Genomic DNA, 20,287 nt, shown 5'->3' with positions numbered 1-20,287 from the left:
CATTATTATAGCTAAATAAGGAAGAAGTGTACTATTTTTTTTTTATATGTTTTAATCTGCTATCCAAGCTGATGGCCAAGATCAAGAATCGAGTCATAATCATGGTATCATTAACATGTAGCTTGGTAGCAACAATTTGTGAAAACACCAGCATCAAGATTAATGAAATGGTGGTGAAGCATTGCAAGCAGAAATTGGATGAATGGATGAAATTATCCTAGCAAATAAAAAAAAAAAAAATGCAATGTTGATATCCATGGACGCATGTATACAGAAACAAGAAAGTTTCAATAACACTTCGATTGGTCCGACCTTAGTACCATAACGGGCCTCTACTGTAGCAATTTTTTTATTATATATATATATATATATATATATATATATATATATATATATATATATATTTTTTTTTTTTTTTTTTTTTTATCGTTTATCTAAGTTGAGCCGCTTTCTTGCGTTGGCCCTCCTTCCCAGTCCGAGATCGAGCCGTTTTGACCCACCGGCCTCCTTCGGCGATCAGCGTTTCGCTCCTCGCCGACGATGTCGGGTCACCAGCCGGCTGGGTCACCAACCCACCACTCCCTGGCCTTTCGCGTGATGCGGCTCTGCCGCCCGTCGTTCCAGGCGGAGGACGCCATCCTCCGCCTCGACCCCTCTGACCTCCTCGCCGGGGAGGACCTCTTCGACGACCCCCGCGTCTCTTCCCACCTCCTCGACCGCTTCTCCACCAGTGGCGGCGGAGACTTCAGCTTCCGCAATCGGTTCCAGCTCCAGAACCCGATCGACGCCATGGCCCTCACCGGCAACCTAATCCTCCCCCAGTCCTTCGGGTCTCTCTCGCTCTTTTTCTCTATCTCGATCTACATGCCTTGATTCTTACATCCTTCTCTCTGTTTCTGTATTTGTAGAGCTATATACTTGGGGGAGACATTCTGTAGCTATATCAGCATCAACAACAGTTCCAACTTTGAAGCAAGGGATGTGGTCATCAAGGTGTGATTTGCTTTTCTCTTCTACTTTCAGTTTGTTCTGTTATTTTCTTTGTACTAGATTGGGTGTAATAATCAGGATGATGCATGTGGAACCGCAATGTGGGATTACCAGAAGACTCAAAGTATAGAAACTTGAGTTCCAGATGCATGGAGAATCTTCTTCTTGTTCTACGTTTCTGTATGATGAATGGGAGGACAACAGGAATAAAAAGGTTTTTTTAAGGTTCTTGAAAGTTTTAGGCGCTATCTGTCACTTCACAGATTTCTAGGTGGATTGTGGTAGTCTTCTCGTTTATAGAAGAAGGAAGGTAGAGCAAGAGTCTTCTAGGGTTTGTAGGGTTTGAAAGTTAGGGTAGATCTTGGATTTTTTTTGCGTTGGTAACATGGCCTCTAAAGGTTTCAAGGTATAGTATGCCAGAACTGTGCCACAGGGTCCATAGGTTTCTGAGGTTCAAATGAAAAGAAGGGAAGGGATCGAAGTTTTGGTGGCCTTTTTAAGGTTTGAGGTACATATAAAAGCTTTTAGAGTTATTTTGGCATCTACAAGAGGTTACAGGACTAAGAAGTTCTAGATATATGATCAGTCTGAGAACAAAATAGAATAATATAAGTTGAAATCAAAGCCTCGTTGTGGCCAACTAGTCTAATTTATATCTGGATTTGTCCCTGGTGTTGTTGTGGCTTTGAAGGCTTCAAATAGAAGTGCACATCCATAGTTGAAGGTGACAAGGAGAACAAAGAAAGATAAAGAAGAGAATAGAGGGGAGAATATGGTGGAAAAGAATAAGAGAGGGAGAGACAGCCATTCTAGCCCTTCTCCTTCAAAACAACTCTAAAGAACTAACTCTAACAGTTAGCAATAGCCCTCTTATATGGGTTAATAACCAGTCAAAATTTTACATGTTTGAGTCCAAGTAGGACTCTACAAATAAAACAGCAAAACAACTATATGATGGTCACTGTTATTATGGCATCTACTATTTTCACTCATTCCTTAAAAATATGTTTCTGGTTCAGTTTTTATCATTCATCCTTCCAATGGAGTTTTATGGTTCATTTTTCTAATGGTTTTATGAGTCAATTTGGTCATTGGAACTTTGCTAACAAAGAAAATTCATATGTTTAACAGTTTGTGCTCTGTTCAGGCAGAAATTCAGACAGAAAGGCAAAGGATACTGCTGCTGGATACATCAAAATCACCTGTTGAGTCCATACGGTCAGGGGGCAGATATGATTTTATAGTAGAACATGATGTTAAAGAATTGGGGCCTCACACGTAGGTTGCTTTTCAACATATATATGATAGATCGTTCTCTTGCTTTTATCTAATGGTAACTTCAGCCTTTGTTATGTAAGTTGACTGGGTTGTGCTGCTATACAACTTTTAGGCTTGTTTGCACTGCTTTGTACAATGATGGGGACAGTGAGCGCAAATATCTTCCGCAGTTTTTTAAGTTTGTTGTTGCAAACCCACTTTCAGTTAGAACAAAGGTACCATCTCCTTGTTCTGTGATACTGTGATGTTGAATTTCATGTGGAGGGGCATTATGTGATGGGGTATAACCATCTTTATTAGAGACAGTTGAAATCCACATCAATAAGCAATTATTTTATCGAATTCTGAAGTAAAATGGTTTAGTATGCTGAAATATTCATGTTACAGTAGCAAGAGTTGTCTAACTTAATAAACTGATCTGTTTATGCATTATCTGATTGCCTGCTTTTGTTCTCTTGTTCAGGTTCGCACTGTCAAGGTAGGTTTTTCCTGATTCCTGACTGGAATTGCTGATTGTAAGTTTATCCATTATAATGGCATTAGTAATTTGGAGTTTTGACATTTCCCACATTATATAAGTTTCTGCATCAATTTGTTATTGTCAAATAACATGCAATTCATTTTCAATTTATAAAAGTTATGTGACATTAGCATTGAAGTGGTGAGGTCTTGGGATACCATTTATCTTTCTGTGATCCTGTTCTATCTGAAATGGCCATATTTATGAGGAAGCCTTATCCAGCAGCTGATATGCCATACAAAGGGAACTGTGGCATCCAATTTCTGAAGAAAGTTTTCAGTACAATGATTTCTTTTAGTATAGTTATTTTTTTTGATAAACAATGTTTTATGCTGATGTTGATTAATATGATAAGACATGTACTTTATTAGTTTTTGTTTTCTTTAGGATCAGAAAGATTCTAAGCTCTTTTTCTTTCATGATATGGAGAAAATAAATATAAATGTCTTATGTGAATTTAACACTGTTTGATTAGATGTATGAAAGTTTGTAAATAAAAAGGGTTATCTACCTAACATGATTCATGTATCAGAAACATGTAAGCATATTTAGAGTAAAATGCTTTATATTTTGCTATGTTTCTTATTCTGTTTTTCATTTCGTAGACTGGCAAGTGGCAACCATGGTCCCACTTGTAACCTGAACAACATGAAAGAAATGAGGTGCCGGCATTTCTCTATAGCTGATATCATATATTCTGACTTAACTGACATAGTAAACACAGTCAATGTTGATACCTGGAGAGTGAGAACATATTCTAATAATCTAGATATCAAATAAGAAGATCAATGGGCACAGGCATACAATTAAAATTCAACTAGATGATCATTTGTAGGGGTGGAACTGGGCTGGGCCGGGCCGGGCCCTACCTCTACCCGTGCCCGGCCCGAAAATTTTTTTGGGTTTCGGATCGGGCTTAGGCCTCAGGCATGGACCTGACCCAGACCCAAGCCCGAGCCCGGCCCGAACACATTCAGGCCAGTCCGAGATCTTGCTTGGCCCGAGTATGGCCCGAGCTCGGTCTAGATTTTCTGAATGACCTTTGTATTTGCCGCGGAAGTACTTGTAGCCTGTAGATGATGATAGCAGGCAACGGTAGCCGACGGATGGTAGAGAGGTGGTCAACGCGGATGTCGATGAGGTCAACCGGCGGTGGAGGCGGAGATCACTTCAAAAGAATCAAAACCCTAGGCCTAAAATTTTAAGAGGATTAGGGATATACCGGCGATGAAGGAAGACCGGAAGAAGGGGGATTCATTTGGTGGTAAGAGCCATACTTGTTGCTGTTAGCCTTAGAGGTGGTGATGAATGACGAACGTTGAGGTGAGTTGGTGACCAACGTCGATAGGAGCCATACAATTAGGGGCTCTGTTGAATGGCGAACGGGGGGGGGTCCAAAGGGGGGGGGGACGATGGACCTTGAAGTGGTCACTGGCGGTGGAGACGGCCACGAAGAGAACTTGAGAGGATGTCGGCGATGCTGATGGGGGAAGACCGGATGGAGATCGAAGAGGTGAAGACGGGAGGAAGGGTTTTAATCGGGACGAAGAAGGATGGAGACATGGAGTTCAGGAGTTGAGAGATTTTATTAATCGGGTTAACCATTTAATCAGGCTTTTGACTTGACTATAATCTGGTTAGCCATTTAATCTTTCTAATTGACTCGGCTAACTCATAACGGCTAAACCCAGTTGCCCACTTGGAATCAGATTCGGGTTATTAATCGGGCTTTTGATCGGGCTGCCATTCGGGCCCGGGCCTGGGCCGGGTCAGAGACATGCTCGAGCCCGGGCCGAAAGAAAAACGGGCTCTATATTTAGGCCCAAGCCCGACTTGAATTGTTTTGGGCTGAGCCCGAAGCCCAACCCGAAGTCGGCTCGGCCCGAGCCCACTTCCAGCCCTAATCATTTGTCATGAGACTAGTTCAATTCTATAGTACCCATTAGATGCACAAACTCCAACCAACGATGAACTAGGCTTTTCTCTACAAAAGGGTTGAAGATAGCGCATGAAAATATTCTTCTAGAGCTTATAATTAAGAAACTCATAGAGCTGTCGAATAAAGAAGCTGTTGGTGCGCAACTCGTTTTGAAGCTTGTGCTTGGTATTGGTCACTTGATTAGTATATAAGCTAGGTCCAGTTTGCTTTTGCTTGGCTTGATATAACTCAAATTACAAATAAGTGCTATATATATAATTCGAATTACTAAATTTTCTGTCTTTAATAGTTTTTTTTTTTTGTGGGGGGGTGGTGGGGGAAGATGAATTGAGACTTCAATCTAATGGTTTCAAATTTTCAATATTTAATAAACATGATCACTGTTTCACTCACATTAATGGGAGAAGGGTAGAAGGGCTCAATAGATTAGATTATCATGCCATTCATTCTCTAGCTCTAGGAAGACTTGACAGGCGGCAATCCTATCACTGGCATCTTCCCCTCCCTATCCAATACCGTTGAGGGAACAAAGAAAAATTGTGGTATCTATCTATCTCTTTAATATCCTTATAGAAAAAGTGGGATCATGATATCTCTCTATCTATTTATCTATCTTATATCCTTGTAGGAATAGGGAGAAATTCTGGTTGTTAGTTGAAGATGGAGGCACTCTTTGACTCAAACTGGCCTAAGGCTTCTGTGGCTTTATTCCATTCACGGTGGAATTCCCCTTCTTCTCTCTTGTTCTCACCCCTACTGCTAGGTTCCTAGATTTGAAAATAGGATGCATTTTTGATCCAAGGTGAGCCGAGCATAAACTGGTTATCGCTTGCTCTTCCCTGGCTTGTTTATACCCCTGAACTAGTGAATAGCATAGCCTAGGTAAACAATAGCAAAGAGCTCAAAACAGTTTCATGTGTCTTCTATAAGATCTAATCTTATTAATTGATGGGGTACTGCATTCTTTCTTCATGTTGAGAGTGATCATTGATGCATTGGCAGGTCATTCAGTTTATAGAAATGTCAACATTGTTTATATTTTCTAAACTCTACTTATTCTTCATCCCTCCAAAGAGAGGCCTTAGTCTTTGTTGTGCACAAAACTCCCAATGAGATTATTTCTCACAACTTGAGAAGAAAAAATTGTTTCTTGAGGCCAACGAGCTTGTCATTGTATCTAGATTTGTTCAGACTATAGAAGGTGAGCCATCACCTTGCCTTTGAAGCTGTGATAAAATTGTTTACTAGCTTATTTTGATAGAGTAGCAGTTCTTCATTGCTTACCTGAATGACCCAATCTATTTATTTATTTTTTTTATGAACTATTTTTTACACTAACCAGGATATCTGCATATTCCAAAATTTCCATGTTAATCATGTCTAAGATCATGTTTAGATTGTCTACAATTATTAAGTTGCCTTTTCTTCTGCAAGCAAAAAATTCCACTTATTATAGGAAGCAAGATCTTCCGTTTCAGGAGAATACATTTTTGGAGGCATGCATAGAGAACCACACAAAGTCCAATCTTTATATGGATCAAGTTGATTTTGAACCTGCACAACATTGGACTGCAATGAGATTGGAAGCTGATGAACACACCTTAGAAATTAACTCTCAGGCGAGGTGATTGGACACAAAAATCATCACGTAGGACAATAGATAAGTTGGAAGTTCCTCCAGCTGTAGTTAGTTTATGAGTTCATCTTGGTTTCCTTCTATACTTGTTTATTCAAATGTTGTAGTTTCATTTTGTCTAGCATTCTTTCATGTATGAAGTTACGTGGACAGGGGAATATTTAGGTCACCTGTCCTCATCAGAGCTGGGGGAGGAATTTACAATTATCTATATCAACTAAGGCTGTCATCGCAAGAGGCTGGGCATGCAAAGGTTGATAGAGGCAATATTCTTGGTAAACTTCAGATAACATGGCGTACAAATTTGGGTGAACCTGGACGCCTGCAGACCCAGCAGATTCATGGCACCGTTAGTACATTAGTCCCTGATTGCTGAGCTTGTTCATTTTGCATTCTATGATTTTTATGATCACACTGCATATTCTAAAATTCTACATTTACCAGCAAATAATTAATTGAACATCAGAACAACTATTACTCTGAAATGATGTCACTTTGATTGGCTTAGATGACTCACATTCTCATTTTGATGCTAACCTCTATGCTGCTTCCTTATGATTGACTCATAGGCATGTGCAATGTGGATGTATTTTTGTTTTCATTGGTGCTGCATCTGCCTTCATAATGGGCAAGGAAATAGATGGTTAATGTAGGTCCAGTTCCAATGACCACTAAGGGATTCAAAAAGCTGAACCTGCATCTGATTAGGATTGTTATGGATTGTAAGGTTCTATCTTATTTTGTGACCTTGTTTGGAACTTAAGCAAGGTTTGAAATGCTGAGGTTTGAACCTATATTGACCTACGGTGGGTATGGAACACATTATATTAATGTTCAAAGGTATTGATGGATACTCATACATACCCCTCTTGACCTACGGTGGGCATGGAACACGTCATATTAATGTTCAAAGGTATTGATGGATACTCATACATACCCCCACGCACCCTTGGTATGGCATTTCTTTGGCCTCCAAATTGATTTTGGATTTTTTTTTTTTGATATTGGTTTCTTTTCTTAGTGCTTTAATTTCACAGGAAGAAAGTGAGAGTATTGAGTTAACAACCCTAGTCATTGTTTTTTGCATGCTTAGTTAGAAAATGTGTATTTATGACGTAAATCATAATGTTGAATCTAGAACACATGCAAAACATATAGGTGTTGAGATTTTTATTTCAAAAGTGATTTAGTTATTAAAAATGATAGATCCAATATCCTTAGGGTGTCCTAATAGCTGCAAAGTATTAGTGGATCAAAATACATTAAAGAAGTCTAGAAGTAGCACTGATCATTTGACTAACAAAAAAAGAAAAAAAAAGAAAGAAAAGAGAAACAAGGAAATTTACCAATAATCAGTGGTAAATGATAAAACTTTTTGGTCTTATTATTGATTTCAATTCAACTGTTAAACGTATTCTTTGTTGATTCATAAAATTCTTCCAGTTATTCTACTCTAATCAGTTTATGATAATAAGTGGGGTCTCAACTATTGGACATCACTTTATTTAAACTGCCAAGGCTGACAAGTTCTTAAAAACAATAGTATCTGATAACTAAGTTTTTGTTTGACCAACAAGAGTATAGAAAGTGTATTTACTATATTTTTCTTTTAGTTAATCAAGGGAGATTTTATTTGTATTGTGCTTTAGTCAATAATTGGCACTTTGGCAGTGTTTATCTGTAAACCCTTTTGTTCTGAAATTATAATTGTTGACACTAAAAAATCACTTATTTAAGGGTTTTTATCTCTCAACATGTGCAAACTGACTCTTGGAATATGCAAAATGTATTGGTTTGTATATCCTTTTTTGGTCTCGTTCTCAATGGCACCAAGCAGTACACAGGAACATAATGAGTACTAGAAAATATATGAAACATCAACTATTTTAAAGATACGTCTAGTAAATTGTGTTATGTGAATTCCAATTGCATTATCGGTGTCTCTAACTATGACTATTCAAGTTAGAATTCTTTTGCATCATGTAGTAAAAGGTGTATCTGCACATACTTGTGAGTGTGCATGTGTGTGCACCCATATGTATGCATGTTTGCTCTTAGAGTGAAAAAGTGAGAGTATGCGAATGATCTATTACCAAAGAAGACTTGCTTAAATATTTAATTGACCAAAACATGAGTAAGTTAGAAGCTCATTTTACATGGAGTACATTTTTAAAAGGAAAATTTGGACTTTAAAAAAGAGAGAAACATATGTAGATCCAAGGCCAATCAAAAAGATATATGCTTTAACATGTCCATTATGTGTAATGGTCCTTGAAAGCATCTCACTCATCTTTTAAAAGATGTTCATGATTTTAGTGTTACTTGTTGAAAAATAATCTTTTCTGCAGTCACCTAGTTTTGTGCTTGGCTATCACGTCCTCTTATTTGTCATATTTGTTAAGAATTAAGGTGCTTGCACATAAATTGAAGAAAGCTCCTTTTGAAATTTACCAGCCTCAGTGACACCAAGCTCGCATGAAGCTACTGGAACGAACTAGTTCCAGCATGAAATGACCTAAACTTAGCTGTTTTAAGTTGTTCCTGTTTGTTCCTCTTATAATTTAAATCATAGGCTTGATATCATATATCAGTATAAGTATGTTTATCCCCCATATACTCAATTCCTCCTCTGATATTGCTTTTTAGGCCACATTTACTGTTCATTTATCAATTTTTTTGGGAAATGCTGCCTCATTTTATTGGTATGCTTTGATGATGTTTATGGCACCAAGCTTCTCTGTTTCTTGGCAGCCCATTGCACGCAAGGACATTGACGTGCAGGTTGTTGAAGTTCCCTCTGTTATCATTCTGGAGAGACCCTTTCTGGTAAGCATGGACTTGGTTGGCTTTTAGATAAACTAGAACTTATATTTATTAAACTATTATGGTTTTTCTTTTCTACTGTGCTCTCCTTTTAAATCCACAATAATACAGGTAAAATTCCATGAATTAAGGATTATGCGTGGTTGGATGATTTGAGCTGCCCGAACATGTGGCTAAAGCCAGCTAGCTTTTTGGATGTGTAAATGAGCATATATCTTTGTGAAGGAAAATCATCTTCTATCATCCGGTCTTCCATGATGATAAAAATTAATTTATTTAAATGGTGATGGTGGTTCTCTTAATAATCTTTATAGCAAGCTTTTCGTCCATATCTCAACAGATTAAGACTTCTCTAGTGAAAGATAGTTTTTCTTAATACCATTACAGAACTTGATTACCACCCTTTTGATCTGTTTCCGGCTCTTTGCTGAATTGAGATGTTTATCATCAGCTTCATCCAACATTGCAGCATAGATGAAACTTGACTGAATCATAATTTCTGCCTCAATTATGACCCTTTAATGCCAAAAGTTCTTTCCATATGTCTTCTCTCATCAAGATGTACAGTTATATACTATTTCACATCCACCATAACAAATTGAGATGAAAAGGAAATTGGCGGTTCAACTAATGGAATATGTTATAGTCAACTCGAAAGGCTAATTTTGTACTATTAGATAGATTTGCTCTGGCAGTTTGAAAATTCTTTTTCCATTTTTAATTTTTCTTGTTTTGCCTTTACTATTGTTTAATAAACTGACAGCAATAATCTATTTCTTGAAGGTTCTGTTTTGCCATCTGGTTTCTAGATGGTCCCTGCTGGTCAATGCATACTCTTTTTTTCTTGTTCTTTTTAAATGAGCTATGTGGCTGACCAGCTTTTAGAATGAAGACTGCACTTTGAACATGTAGGCTGCCATGAATTCTATATCAGGAAAATCCTGATGAGCAAATTTTAGTTTAGTTCGTTCCCAAGGAACACTATGTGTCAAAGATTTAATTAGTGATTGAGGAACTTGTAATGAATACTTTGTGGGCTTTTATTCACCTTGTGAACCTCATTCCAATTATCTTGTAGGATATACTATTGTTCTGTGAGAATCTTGGTTTGAGGAAGAAAAGAATTTATTCACCTTCTTCTATTTAATTTGTAGAAAAGATTCTTGAACTAGTTTGTAATTCTTGTGGCCTTTTACTGCTCTGGATGGCATTATGAAGTACTTCGGTGTTTCATCAGGTGCATCTTTGTCTCACAAGCCAGACAGATAGAACTGTGGGCCCTTTTGAAATCTGGATATCTAGAAGCATTACCAGTGAGGAGAAGGTTGTTATGATTAATGGAATTCAGAAGTTGGTAAGTATCCTTATTGATGATAGGTTTTGTATGCTACTTTTATATGTTCTTCATTGTATAAATAATCACATAAATGTAAATCATGATTCCTTCTGTAAAATGTAGACATGGTTTATCCTCTTCTCCTAGTTTTGCTCTCACCCTATGGAGTTTGTGAACTTTTCTTCTTCCCATGCTTTTTCTTTCTTGATTAGATTTACTTGTTAAAAAGTTGTTATTATAAAAAGAGATGTACTCAAGATTATATTGGAAGTGTGAATCCATTTTGTGAATTAGTTTGGAATGCAATTGCAGAAATTAAAGCCTTCATATATTGGATCATCTTGGTTGTGCAAATGACACTTCTGATTGGCTGGGAAAATTTTGATATTCTGCCTTCATTTTGCAAATAATGTTCTCATCGTTCATGATCATAATGCGACAACATTTCGAATGCTTTTGTTCAACTTGAATTTTTTTTTTTAATCTTATGTATAAGTAAAAAATTGCTAGAAGAATGGCAGCATGATTTTTTTTTTTCCAGTTGGTTGGGGGTGGGGGAGTTCCTAACTTTGGAAAGGAAAGAAATGCTTGGCTAGCTTTGTAATTTTTATCAGGATCTTGTGAGCTACATTGATAGCCTCTACAAGTTTTTTTTGTCTCTTTGATGTTATTTTCTTTATTAAAAAGAACAACAAAGTTTGTTCCTCTAAAGTTACATTATGCCTACAAGGCTGCAGTCTAGAGCTTCTCACTTATTTCAGATTCTTACATAAGAACCTCCTGAAGGTTATAGCTATAGTAGAGAAATCCTGAACATTGTTCTCTTGGTGAGAATGGATCATAGTATTGTATATGATAAAAATTAGAGAACGGTGGTGAACTGGTTGAAGTTGGAAGGCTCGGTAATGGTGACAGAAGAAACCATAATATGCTCATTCACATCAAATGACTTTGGTGCTTGAGTCCGTTGTAAACATGCTGCGGGGAATTAAGCAGTTAAATAGTCAAGGGTACACGGTGAAACCATTATTGCTGGTGCAAGGTACTGTGCACAAATCAAAGATAGAATTACTTAGAGACTATTTTGAGGAAAAATTGAGACCTAGTGTAAAGATTTAAGAATTTATAGAAGTTTGCATTAACAAGTGAAGGAGCCCTAGGTGGGATAATTTCTGAAGAAGGATGCATTACTCCTAACTTATATAGTCAGAATAAGGCTTACTGGGTCTGATAATGATTCAAAGGTAGTGTTCATCATTGGTTAACAAAGCAACAGAATTGGCTCTGTCTTAACAAGGAACTTGGCTCCATGGCTACATTGCTCATTTGTTTGCATTAATTATCAATGGTAATATCTATTATTTGGCTTCGAGGAATCTAAGAAAGTTAAAATGTTACTAGTGAAATTCGCTTAAAATAAGGACATCATAGATTCATGCTCATGATGCGAGGTTGACATCAATGTCTGGATCCTGCCTAATCACGCCATTTGCTTTGACAGCTCAGGTCCAATTGTGTTTTCAATTATTTGTCAATAGTTACAAATGGCTAGAGCTAACATGACTCCACGTAACTTGTGATAGTGCTCATGAATTATGATGCTTCTTATTCCTGAACCATTTAGATCTAGAAATCATGGATCTTGTTTCAAAGTGGCAAAGCAAGCTTTAGTAGTAATTCTAATTTGTATGATAACCTTTTTTGCAAATGCTTGCAAGGTATTTCCTTTGCTGCCCCAACTAGTAGTTTGGGATTAAGGTTTAGCTGAGTTGAGTTGAGCTGAGTTATAAGATGCTTCCTCTCCTTACCAGTTTCTTATAATTGCCACACTCTCACCCACATGCTCAAATCCACTCCCACTTACATTTGTTTATTAAGTAATTTTAAAGACCTAGGCTTGTATAGAAAACCAATTTTAAGGTGTATAGATAACCAATTTTAAGTTGTATAGAAAACCAATTTTAAGCATTGTAGCATTTTAGGCAAATGCTTGTAAGGTGCTCCCATTGCCTTCCAATTTCTTGCAACTTCTGTTCCCTTGCTTCCATGCTCAAATTCACCTCCACTTGCTTCCGCACCCAAGTTTCACTTCCATTCCGGCCTTCCCAGAGGCACCTTTGCTTTGCTGGAGAGGCAAGCAAAGACAACTGTATTGTGGATAGATGGTGGTCCATTGCACATTGCATTTGTCGTATCTGTTATGAACTTCCCTTGTGACAATAAAAAATTGGTTGAGAAGGCTGGTTATATAATGTTTGGTTGATAAATAGGGCTTTTGGATGGTCCCAAAACCATTATTTAGAAATTGTGGACCTTGTCCGACCTGTGTTGGCTGGGTCACAGGCCATGAGTTCAATTGTGGGAAACTGCAGTTGGCTGTCTGATTCAATTTTCTTCTACCCAAAATCCATTTCACCTTCATCCTCGGACGATCATGCCTTCACCATTTTGATGTCAATAATCAATCTAGGGGCTAGTTTTGGAACACCACACCTTACTCCCTATCATGGTTTGAAAAACTAGTTTCAGTATATACCACTCAAAACTTATCTAAGAACTCTAAAATAGTATGTGGGTTCTCAATTCAGGCAAACTCAAACCAAAATCACACCCATGCCACTCGAACCAACCCCAAATTGGGTGGTTTAGTGTAGATCAGGGTTGGTCCCCCCTATATTGACGTAGGACAACCTAAAGGGTTTGACTCTTTATGTTCTCTTAATATTTATGAAATGCAGGAATAAGGAAGTCGAGGTAGTAAAACTGAAAGTAGAAGACTTGTAGTACCTTTCCACTTGAAGGTTCTTTTGTGAAATACAATCTCATGCTTTATGATAAAATAATGGTTTAGAAGATTAAAGCTGAGATCAGAGTTGGATTAATTAGTCTAATAAAACTGCTATTCTGCCGATAGAAATCCAGTGCACAAATGCTAAGCAAGAAGGTGACAATGAGATGGGTTTTATTTATCACTTAGTAGGCACCTTTAAGCCTATCAAATCCAATCAGCAGTGAAGCACACAAACCACTCTTAATCAGCGGCTCGGTCTCCCTTGTGCTAAGCTCCTTAGAAAGTCTTCCAGTGAACTGATGACTGGAGTCTGGCCATCCTGAGTGATAAGCATTGCTAAATCTTAGTTCAATGTCTAATTTTTTCCATAGCACTGTCTATTAGAGGGCATATTGGTGTCTTGATCGGATGTAATGCTCCCCTTTCGTCATAAGGCGTGGTTTCTTACCACCTAATGATGATCAAATCACGATCATGGGGTAGCCGGGTTCTAATTCCATATGCAGATTAGGAAGCTTATAGCCATCTAACAGTCGATGGGTGGATATAGGTAGGGTGCGATCGGGCTGAGCTGAGTTGAGTAACTGGAAGCTTGAGCTCAAGTCGACTCAAAATACTCGAACTCAAAATTTGGCTCAAGATCGATCGAGCTTTAATGTCCCAAGTTCGAGCTCGGCTCAATAAAAAATAGACAAAACTCGAGATTGACTCGACTTGAGTCAACTATCAACCAAGCCATACTCAAGCTCGAATTCAAGCCTTAGCCCATTAATAATATATATTAATATATATATATATATTATAAATAAAAATGCTATTATTATTAATATATATAATTTGAGTAGGCTCGAGCCGAATATCCTATTACTCGAGCTCAATGATTACTGAGTCGAATTGAGCTTGAACTCGACTTGAGCTCGAGTAGCTTAACTCGTTTACACCCCTAGGTATAGGATGTAGACAGTTGCGACTGGAAGGTGTTGCATCAACCTTAGAATTTAAGCTTTTGGCTGGTTTTTGAATGGATGGGAGGATGTGTTTTTAGGCTGAGATAGTAGGAACAGATAGGAGTAAGAGAGAGGAGAGAGAGAGAGCATCTAGACTCACTTTGTGGGGTCTCACACCTGACTTTTATCACATAGAGGCAACTTAATGAAATGAAAGGAAACTCATTTTGTTCATCAATGTTACATGAGATCCCCCTGTGTGGTGCGGGAACGATTTATGACAAATATGCGCCTGGACTAACAGATAATTACAAGCCAATCTTTCTTCAAGCCTAGCAACTAAGGTTTGCCATACCGTGCCGAATCGGCCGGTACACCCCATCTCGTACCGGATCGGCGGGGAACCGGCACGATTCGGTCAGTAAAATCGGTACACCGGCGGTATCGAAGAATAAAGAATGAAAAGTGAGAAAGAGAGAGAGGGAGGGAGGGAAGGGAGGGAGGTGGGAGCCGTCGGAGGCCGGCGGTGGCCGGCTGCGGCCGTCGGAGGGCTTCCGAGCCCCGTATCATCCGATAGGACTTTCAAGAGAGCAAAAAAGAGAGAGAGAGCGCTCGGAGGGGGGGCGGGGAACCTACCGGACAGACGGTGCCTCCGTTGCGAGGCTCCCGGTGGCCGACGAGCCGACGCCGACGGCCTGAGGGCGGTCGAGCGGGTGGAGCCCCTCCATGGCTCTGCCCCCTTCTTCTTTTTCGAAACAGACGACGTCTGTTTCGATTTTTTTTTTAATTTTAAATTTATGAAGTCGGCAACTGGGTTGCCGACTTAAAATTTTTTTTTTAAAAAAATAAAAATCGTGAAGCCGGCAAATCGTTTGCCGACTTCACTTAAAACCATGTTTTTAAAAAAAATTGCGAAACAGGGGCGATGCCCCTGTTTCACGCCTGCGGTGCCGCGCATGTGGACGGCGCCCTCCGACGGCCACGGCGTTCAGTCGGAGGCCGTCCGGCGGCCCCCGCCGGCTCCTTCCCCTCCCTCTTTTTTTTTTCTTCCTCTTTCTCTCTCTCTATTTCTCTCAATTTCTCTTTTTTCTTCCGGTTCGGATCGTCGGTTCGGTACGGTATGAAATCATACCGAACCGTACCGCCGGCCGGCCGAAACGGCTGGCGGTACCGGTTCAGCAAACCTTGCTAGCAACTATTAATGGCCAAGTGCGGTAGCTTGTAAGGCAAACGATCTTAAGATACACTAAACATTACTTGGTACTCAAGCAAGTGCTAATATGAGATAACTTGCTGGTTGAGTAACTTTAAAATAAAATAAGACTTGCTCAGCACTCAAGTGACCTAAGTAGCTAAATAATATTACATAGGCCTATTTAGCAAGATCAACGATAACACAAAGGCCCCATAAGACCTAAGAAGATCAATTTTAGTTTTCATTTGTCCATGGAAACTCCTAATCTGCTGTCTATAGATTCATTTTGTTTTCATTTTAGTTTTCATTTTGTTTTCTACTTGATGTCGATAATAAGTTTTAAACTCATATTGGTCTCTGTCACATATCAAGGTGGAATCAATGTCCAAACACAGCAGTACTGCTTGGTACAGCTCAGTTGTGGGTGAAAAGGCCGGTACTCCATTTTGGAGATAGAGTAACCATGTGTTTGTTTGAATTTCAGTTCAAGCAAATAAACAACAAATCAACTTGTGAAGCAATTAAATTTTAGGAATTTAATTCAGTATTAGGTTGAAATAGGTAATGTTAGATGTCGACTTCAAGATAATAGAGCAATCATGCTAATCTAAGGATGCTCACCAATTGTATGTATAAGAATAGTAGAAATTGAAATCTTCACTATATTTCTACATAATTTTACATTGTATCTGTCTCTTTAAAAACCTTGATGCCATGCCTACTTGCTCATTACGATATGAATATGTACATTTAAATATTTGCTGAAGATGTTATAAATGTGTTTTTGATTTCAAGTTATGTGATTCTATGTGATAAATACACATGGCATTGGGTACAACATGCTTTGGGCACTTAATCTATTGTCCTGTCTTGTTTCAGCCAAGAAAACATGATATAAAGGTCAACCATATTTTGGAGGCCAAAAGATGTCATAGTAAGGGTGTCCGATCAATACCCTTGTTGGCACAATCCTTGATATGATACATGCTGTACTGGGTTTGATCCTCGATATTTCAAACTTTGCTTCCTGTCATCCTCCTCTCTTTGTTTTGTCAATGTGGCAGCCATATCAGTAGCAATGATAGTAGGTGGTGGTGGTAGAGCAGAAGGCTGAGTAGATGATGGGAGGTGAGTTGGCTTCTTAAGAGGGAAAGATGGGATGGGGAAGAGGTTTTTTGGGGCTGGGGAAGAGAAGAGGAGGGAGGGAGCGAAGAAGAAGCTGAGGGTGTGAGGATGTTCCTGCAGATGGAACACCAATAGAAGAAAACTGGAGATCAGACTTGGGGCCGTCTGTCTTTTTTATTAATAACTTAGCAGCCATGAACCATAACTGGAATGGTCGAGGCGAATCAAATGGTTGAACCATTCAGTTCAATGGTTCAAAGCATGTTTTTAAATATTTTGGAGTGTGGGCTGACCCAACCTGTATTTTTGCCAATACGCAATGTGAATCAGATAGATCAACCTGCCAACATGGACAGGTTTCTGAATATTGATTGCTGCTTGAAAGAATAAACTGAAGTTCTAGCATAACATGATTGAAGATAGCTTTAGTTGAAGTAAATATAATGCCTCAACTCAATCTCCATCAAAATGCGACTTGGTTACTCTTTCTTAGACATGATGTTGATGTATCATGTGCGTATGTGAATTGTATTACCATTTATAGCTTCTCGTGTGCTGCATCTTAAATTGTTCCCAAGCGGATTTTTTTTAAATGCTATTACTGCTATATAGTTTGAACCCTGTCATGATAATTTTGGAGAAATTATGTGAGATCAACATGTGTAATATCAACGAAAGTTGGATCTTTTAGCCATCATTAGCACACTTCACCCTTTTGGGTTCAAATTGCAAATCAATTGCTGTATCTTGCCAGAATCAGATGAAGCAACTGGCTTTTGGTTGTCCCTGCAAGAGAAGTTCAATGATTCAGCTGGATCTTGAAATTGGTATTTGGACTGTTTTTCCTTTTGGTTGGTGAGGAGCGATTTGAGACTTTCTCTATCTGGCTGATTTTAGTTGTTATTATCTACATGCTCATCCCTTCTATAACTTTATATTGACATGTTTATTTTTATTTGTTGCCCCTATCCCATCAGCCCCATGATGTCGAGTCTAATGTACGTTCACTTCGAACTCTAATAAATGGGATGATTTGTAACCAATACCAGAGCTAGACTTCAACTTGATACATGAAAAGATTACTCTTTTTATAGTAATGGGATTGTGTAAAACAAACTCTGTGCTCAATTGTGATAGCTTGTAGATAGATTTATCAACTTTTTTCTTTTCTTAACGGGAAAGTACAATTTTCGAATGTGCGAGTTCCTCAATTAGCGGTGTTGCATCCATTACATTGTATTGGTTACATACTTGCATCATCCAAATAAATGTCATCATTCGACACTAGCTGAGAACATGTCTCAGGGGTGATGTGACTCTGGTTGGCTCATTAATGATGCAAAACTATCAACTAGTGGTGTTGCATCTGTTAGATTGTATTGGTTACATACTTGCATCATCCAAATAAATGTCATCATTCAACACTAGCTGAGAACATGTCTCAGGGGTGATGTGACTCCGCTTGGTTCGTTAATGATGCAAAACTATCATTAAATATAAAATTCTATAGTTCCTCAGTCTGTTATATATTATTGTATGTTAGATGTTATATATGATGTTGATTTGATGAGGTCCATAATAGAGTTGTTTGTACATCTTGGGAGATAATGCCTTTGCTCTGATCATTCTTTCCATTTATATCATGTTTCCGAACAGTACTCTGCTCCTATCTTGTTTTCACATTCTAATAATCGCCATGTTTACTCCACTTACAGGTTCTACCACCAGTGGAGGCTTTCGGCTCTGCCAACTTTAGCCTGGTGAGAGAGCTATCATCTATTATACAGTGTTTATCTGTGAGATAATAATTTTAGGAATTTAGCTTCCATGTGCACGACCTGATAGCAAGGGCTTAAAAAGGTTACTTCCTGGGAGTTGTGATGAAAGATGATAAAGGTTTGCCATAAATCCAAGAATAAATATTTGGCATTGGATGAACCCCCATTAAACGATAGAATTGGTGCATATAAATAGCCCAACTATGTGCAATCATGGAACTATAGGAATAAAAGGCATTACTTGTTTTTCTATAATTATTTGTGTTTTTTCTTATGATTCAGATGCTATGATACCAAATACTTATGTTGATATCTTCTTGTATTTTATCACGTTTTAAATAGGAACTAAAGGTTGTACTGAAAAATAAAAAAGGAAATATTGGGTGTTCCCCTTTATCAAATTCCAGTAGTCAGTGTGCTTGACAAATATTTTACCTGAGGACTCCATTAGAATGCACATTACTCTTAACTTCTTGTTGCCTCACACTGAGGTTAATATTTTAGAAATCAACATGGTGATAGCTGGGCATCACACAAGGATCCAGGGGGGTATCATACATATACCAGACATGTTATGAGGAATTTTACTTGATTCTTTTTGATGCCTATACTGATAGATCACAATGATACCTTCAACCTGTTCAGATAATTTTCGATTTTGGGCATTTCATCACACATGATATGACCAAACCTTTCTCTTCCTTTGCTGTTGGCCAAATTTCTTGTTGTTCAGCATGCGGGCTATTCCTGCTTTTTACACACTGTTTTTTGTCATTTCATTTTTTAGCGACAATTAGTTCAGTTTTTGGTTCTTTTAATCCATTATATTGTTCCATATGTAAATGAAAACATACATTTGTAAATGGTGAGTTTTTAAATGCTTATGCAGAATCTGATTGCTACTAGGCTGGGGGTTCAGAAAATCTCAGGAATTACGGTATTTGATGCTTATCAAAAGAAATTGTATGACCCATTACCAGAGATGGAGGTCAGTGCTTCAGTTCTTCAGAAGTTGGCTTTGCTTCCACATTAAACTACAGTCACCTGCAATTTGGATATATAAACTATAATCAAATTTATAATGTTATAATTGCAACATTGAGTTTTCTCTGAAGTTTTTTACAATGTCACTGTTCATCTATGCAGATTTTTGTTGATACAGCCTGAGTTTTGGGTGTCCTGCTACTGGGGGGCGCTATGATAATAGAATTCACCGTGACAGCTTCAGGCCTGTAGTTCATTTGCGCCATGTAATTCCTCTGTTATTTTCCACTACATTCTTATGTTGAACTTCTTCAAGTGTACATACAGCTACGCTTATTATTTATTCATGAGTTAATGTAAACCTTACAAATGTGGTTACCATCCAGGAACCGAATGCTAGGATCTATCATTGTTGTCCGCACTCTGTATCTTAATTGCAAATTCAATTATTTTTATGTTCTTTGGTTTGCAAGTAAATTAGGACAATAAGTTATTATCTAAATGGTTATGTACGAAATATGATTGGTTGATGTGGTTTCATTCAAACCATCTTGATTCTAGACAATAACTTATAAACTAAATGGTTATGTACTAAATAGGCATATTTCATGTGCTTTCATTCAAACCAACTTGATTCTGGACCTTTTGTTGGTTTCTTCCACCTGGATAGTGTCAATGAATCCAACAATTGGACGTTATTCACTCATTGCTTGACTACAAGGGTTGTCATGGTTTACTGTATTGATCCAAGTGAAAACACATCAACTTTGTTAGAACTGAAGCCATATGTTTTTATCATATCACCGGCCAACTGTAGTGAGCTGAACCTGGGAGTGTGTTGACTAATTCAGATAACTCTTTGATCTCACTCGATTCATTTTGCTCCTGTTGAGCCAATCAGAAGAATCCTACATTTTAAATCGAGTTGCTCGGCTACATCCGCCG

General features: G+C 38.2%; 1 protein-coding gene across 6 annotated transcripts; it reads left to right on the top strand.

Annotated features, from left to right (window-relative positions):
• Positions 1 to 441: 441 nt before the first annotated feature.
• LOC105042801 (uncharacterized) lies at positions 442 to 19,797 on the top strand. Of its 6 annotated transcripts, none has more exons than XR_012140973.1 (13): positions 442 to 830; positions 909 to 993; positions 2,138 to 2,268; positions 2,381 to 2,483; positions 2,732 to 2,746; positions 6,206 to 6,351; positions 6,505 to 6,712; positions 9,115 to 9,189; positions 10,424 to 10,540; positions 17,335 to 17,435; positions 18,296 to 18,340; positions 19,248 to 19,346; positions 19,505 to 19,797. XR_012140973.1 is itself a non-coding variant. In XM_073256530.1 (12 exons), the coding sequence occupies exons 1-12, from the start codon at positions 541 to 543 to the stop codon at positions 19,523 to 19,525; spliced, it is 1,332 nt and encodes a 443-aa protein (XP_073112631.1). In that variant the 5' UTR covers positions 443 to 540; the 3' UTR covers positions 19,526 to 19,797. The 6 variants fall into 6 exon arrangements, 4 of the variants coding, with proteins under 4 accessions (XP_073112631.1, XP_073112632.1, XP_010918423.2 ...); XR_831590.3 differs by having other exon boundaries at positions 443 to 830; positions 17,335 to 17,407; XM_073256530.1 differs by lacking the exon at positions 17,335 to 17,435 and having other exon boundaries at positions 443 to 830; positions 6,209 to 6,351.
• The last annotated feature ends 490 nt before the right edge of the window (positions 19,798 to 20,287 follow it).

This window comes from Elaeis guineensis, chromosome 4 (assembly GCF_000442705.2).
Source record: "Elaeis guineensis isolate ETL-2024a chromosome 4, EG11, whole genome shotgun sequence".
Classification (NCBI taxonomy): domain Eukaryota; kingdom Viridiplantae; phylum Streptophyta; class Magnoliopsida; order Arecales; family Arecaceae; genus Elaeis; species Elaeis guineensis.
The sequence above is the reverse complement of the archived record's forward strand: the minus strand, read 5'-3'. Positions and strand labels throughout refer to the sequence as shown.

Coding starts and splice junctions, on each gene's coding strand:
- LOC105042801 (XM_010920121.2), top strand. CDS start 541: ATGTCGGGTCACCAGCCGGCTGGGTCACCAACCCACCACTCCCTGGCC. Junction 831..908: donor ATCCTCCCCCAGTCCTTCGG/GTCTCTCTCGCT, acceptor CTGTATTTGTAG/AGCTATATACTTGGGGGAGA. Junction 18,341..19,247: donor GCTCTGCCAACTTTAGCCTG/GTGAGAGAGCTA, acceptor ATGCTTATGCAG/AATCTGATTGCTACTAGGCT.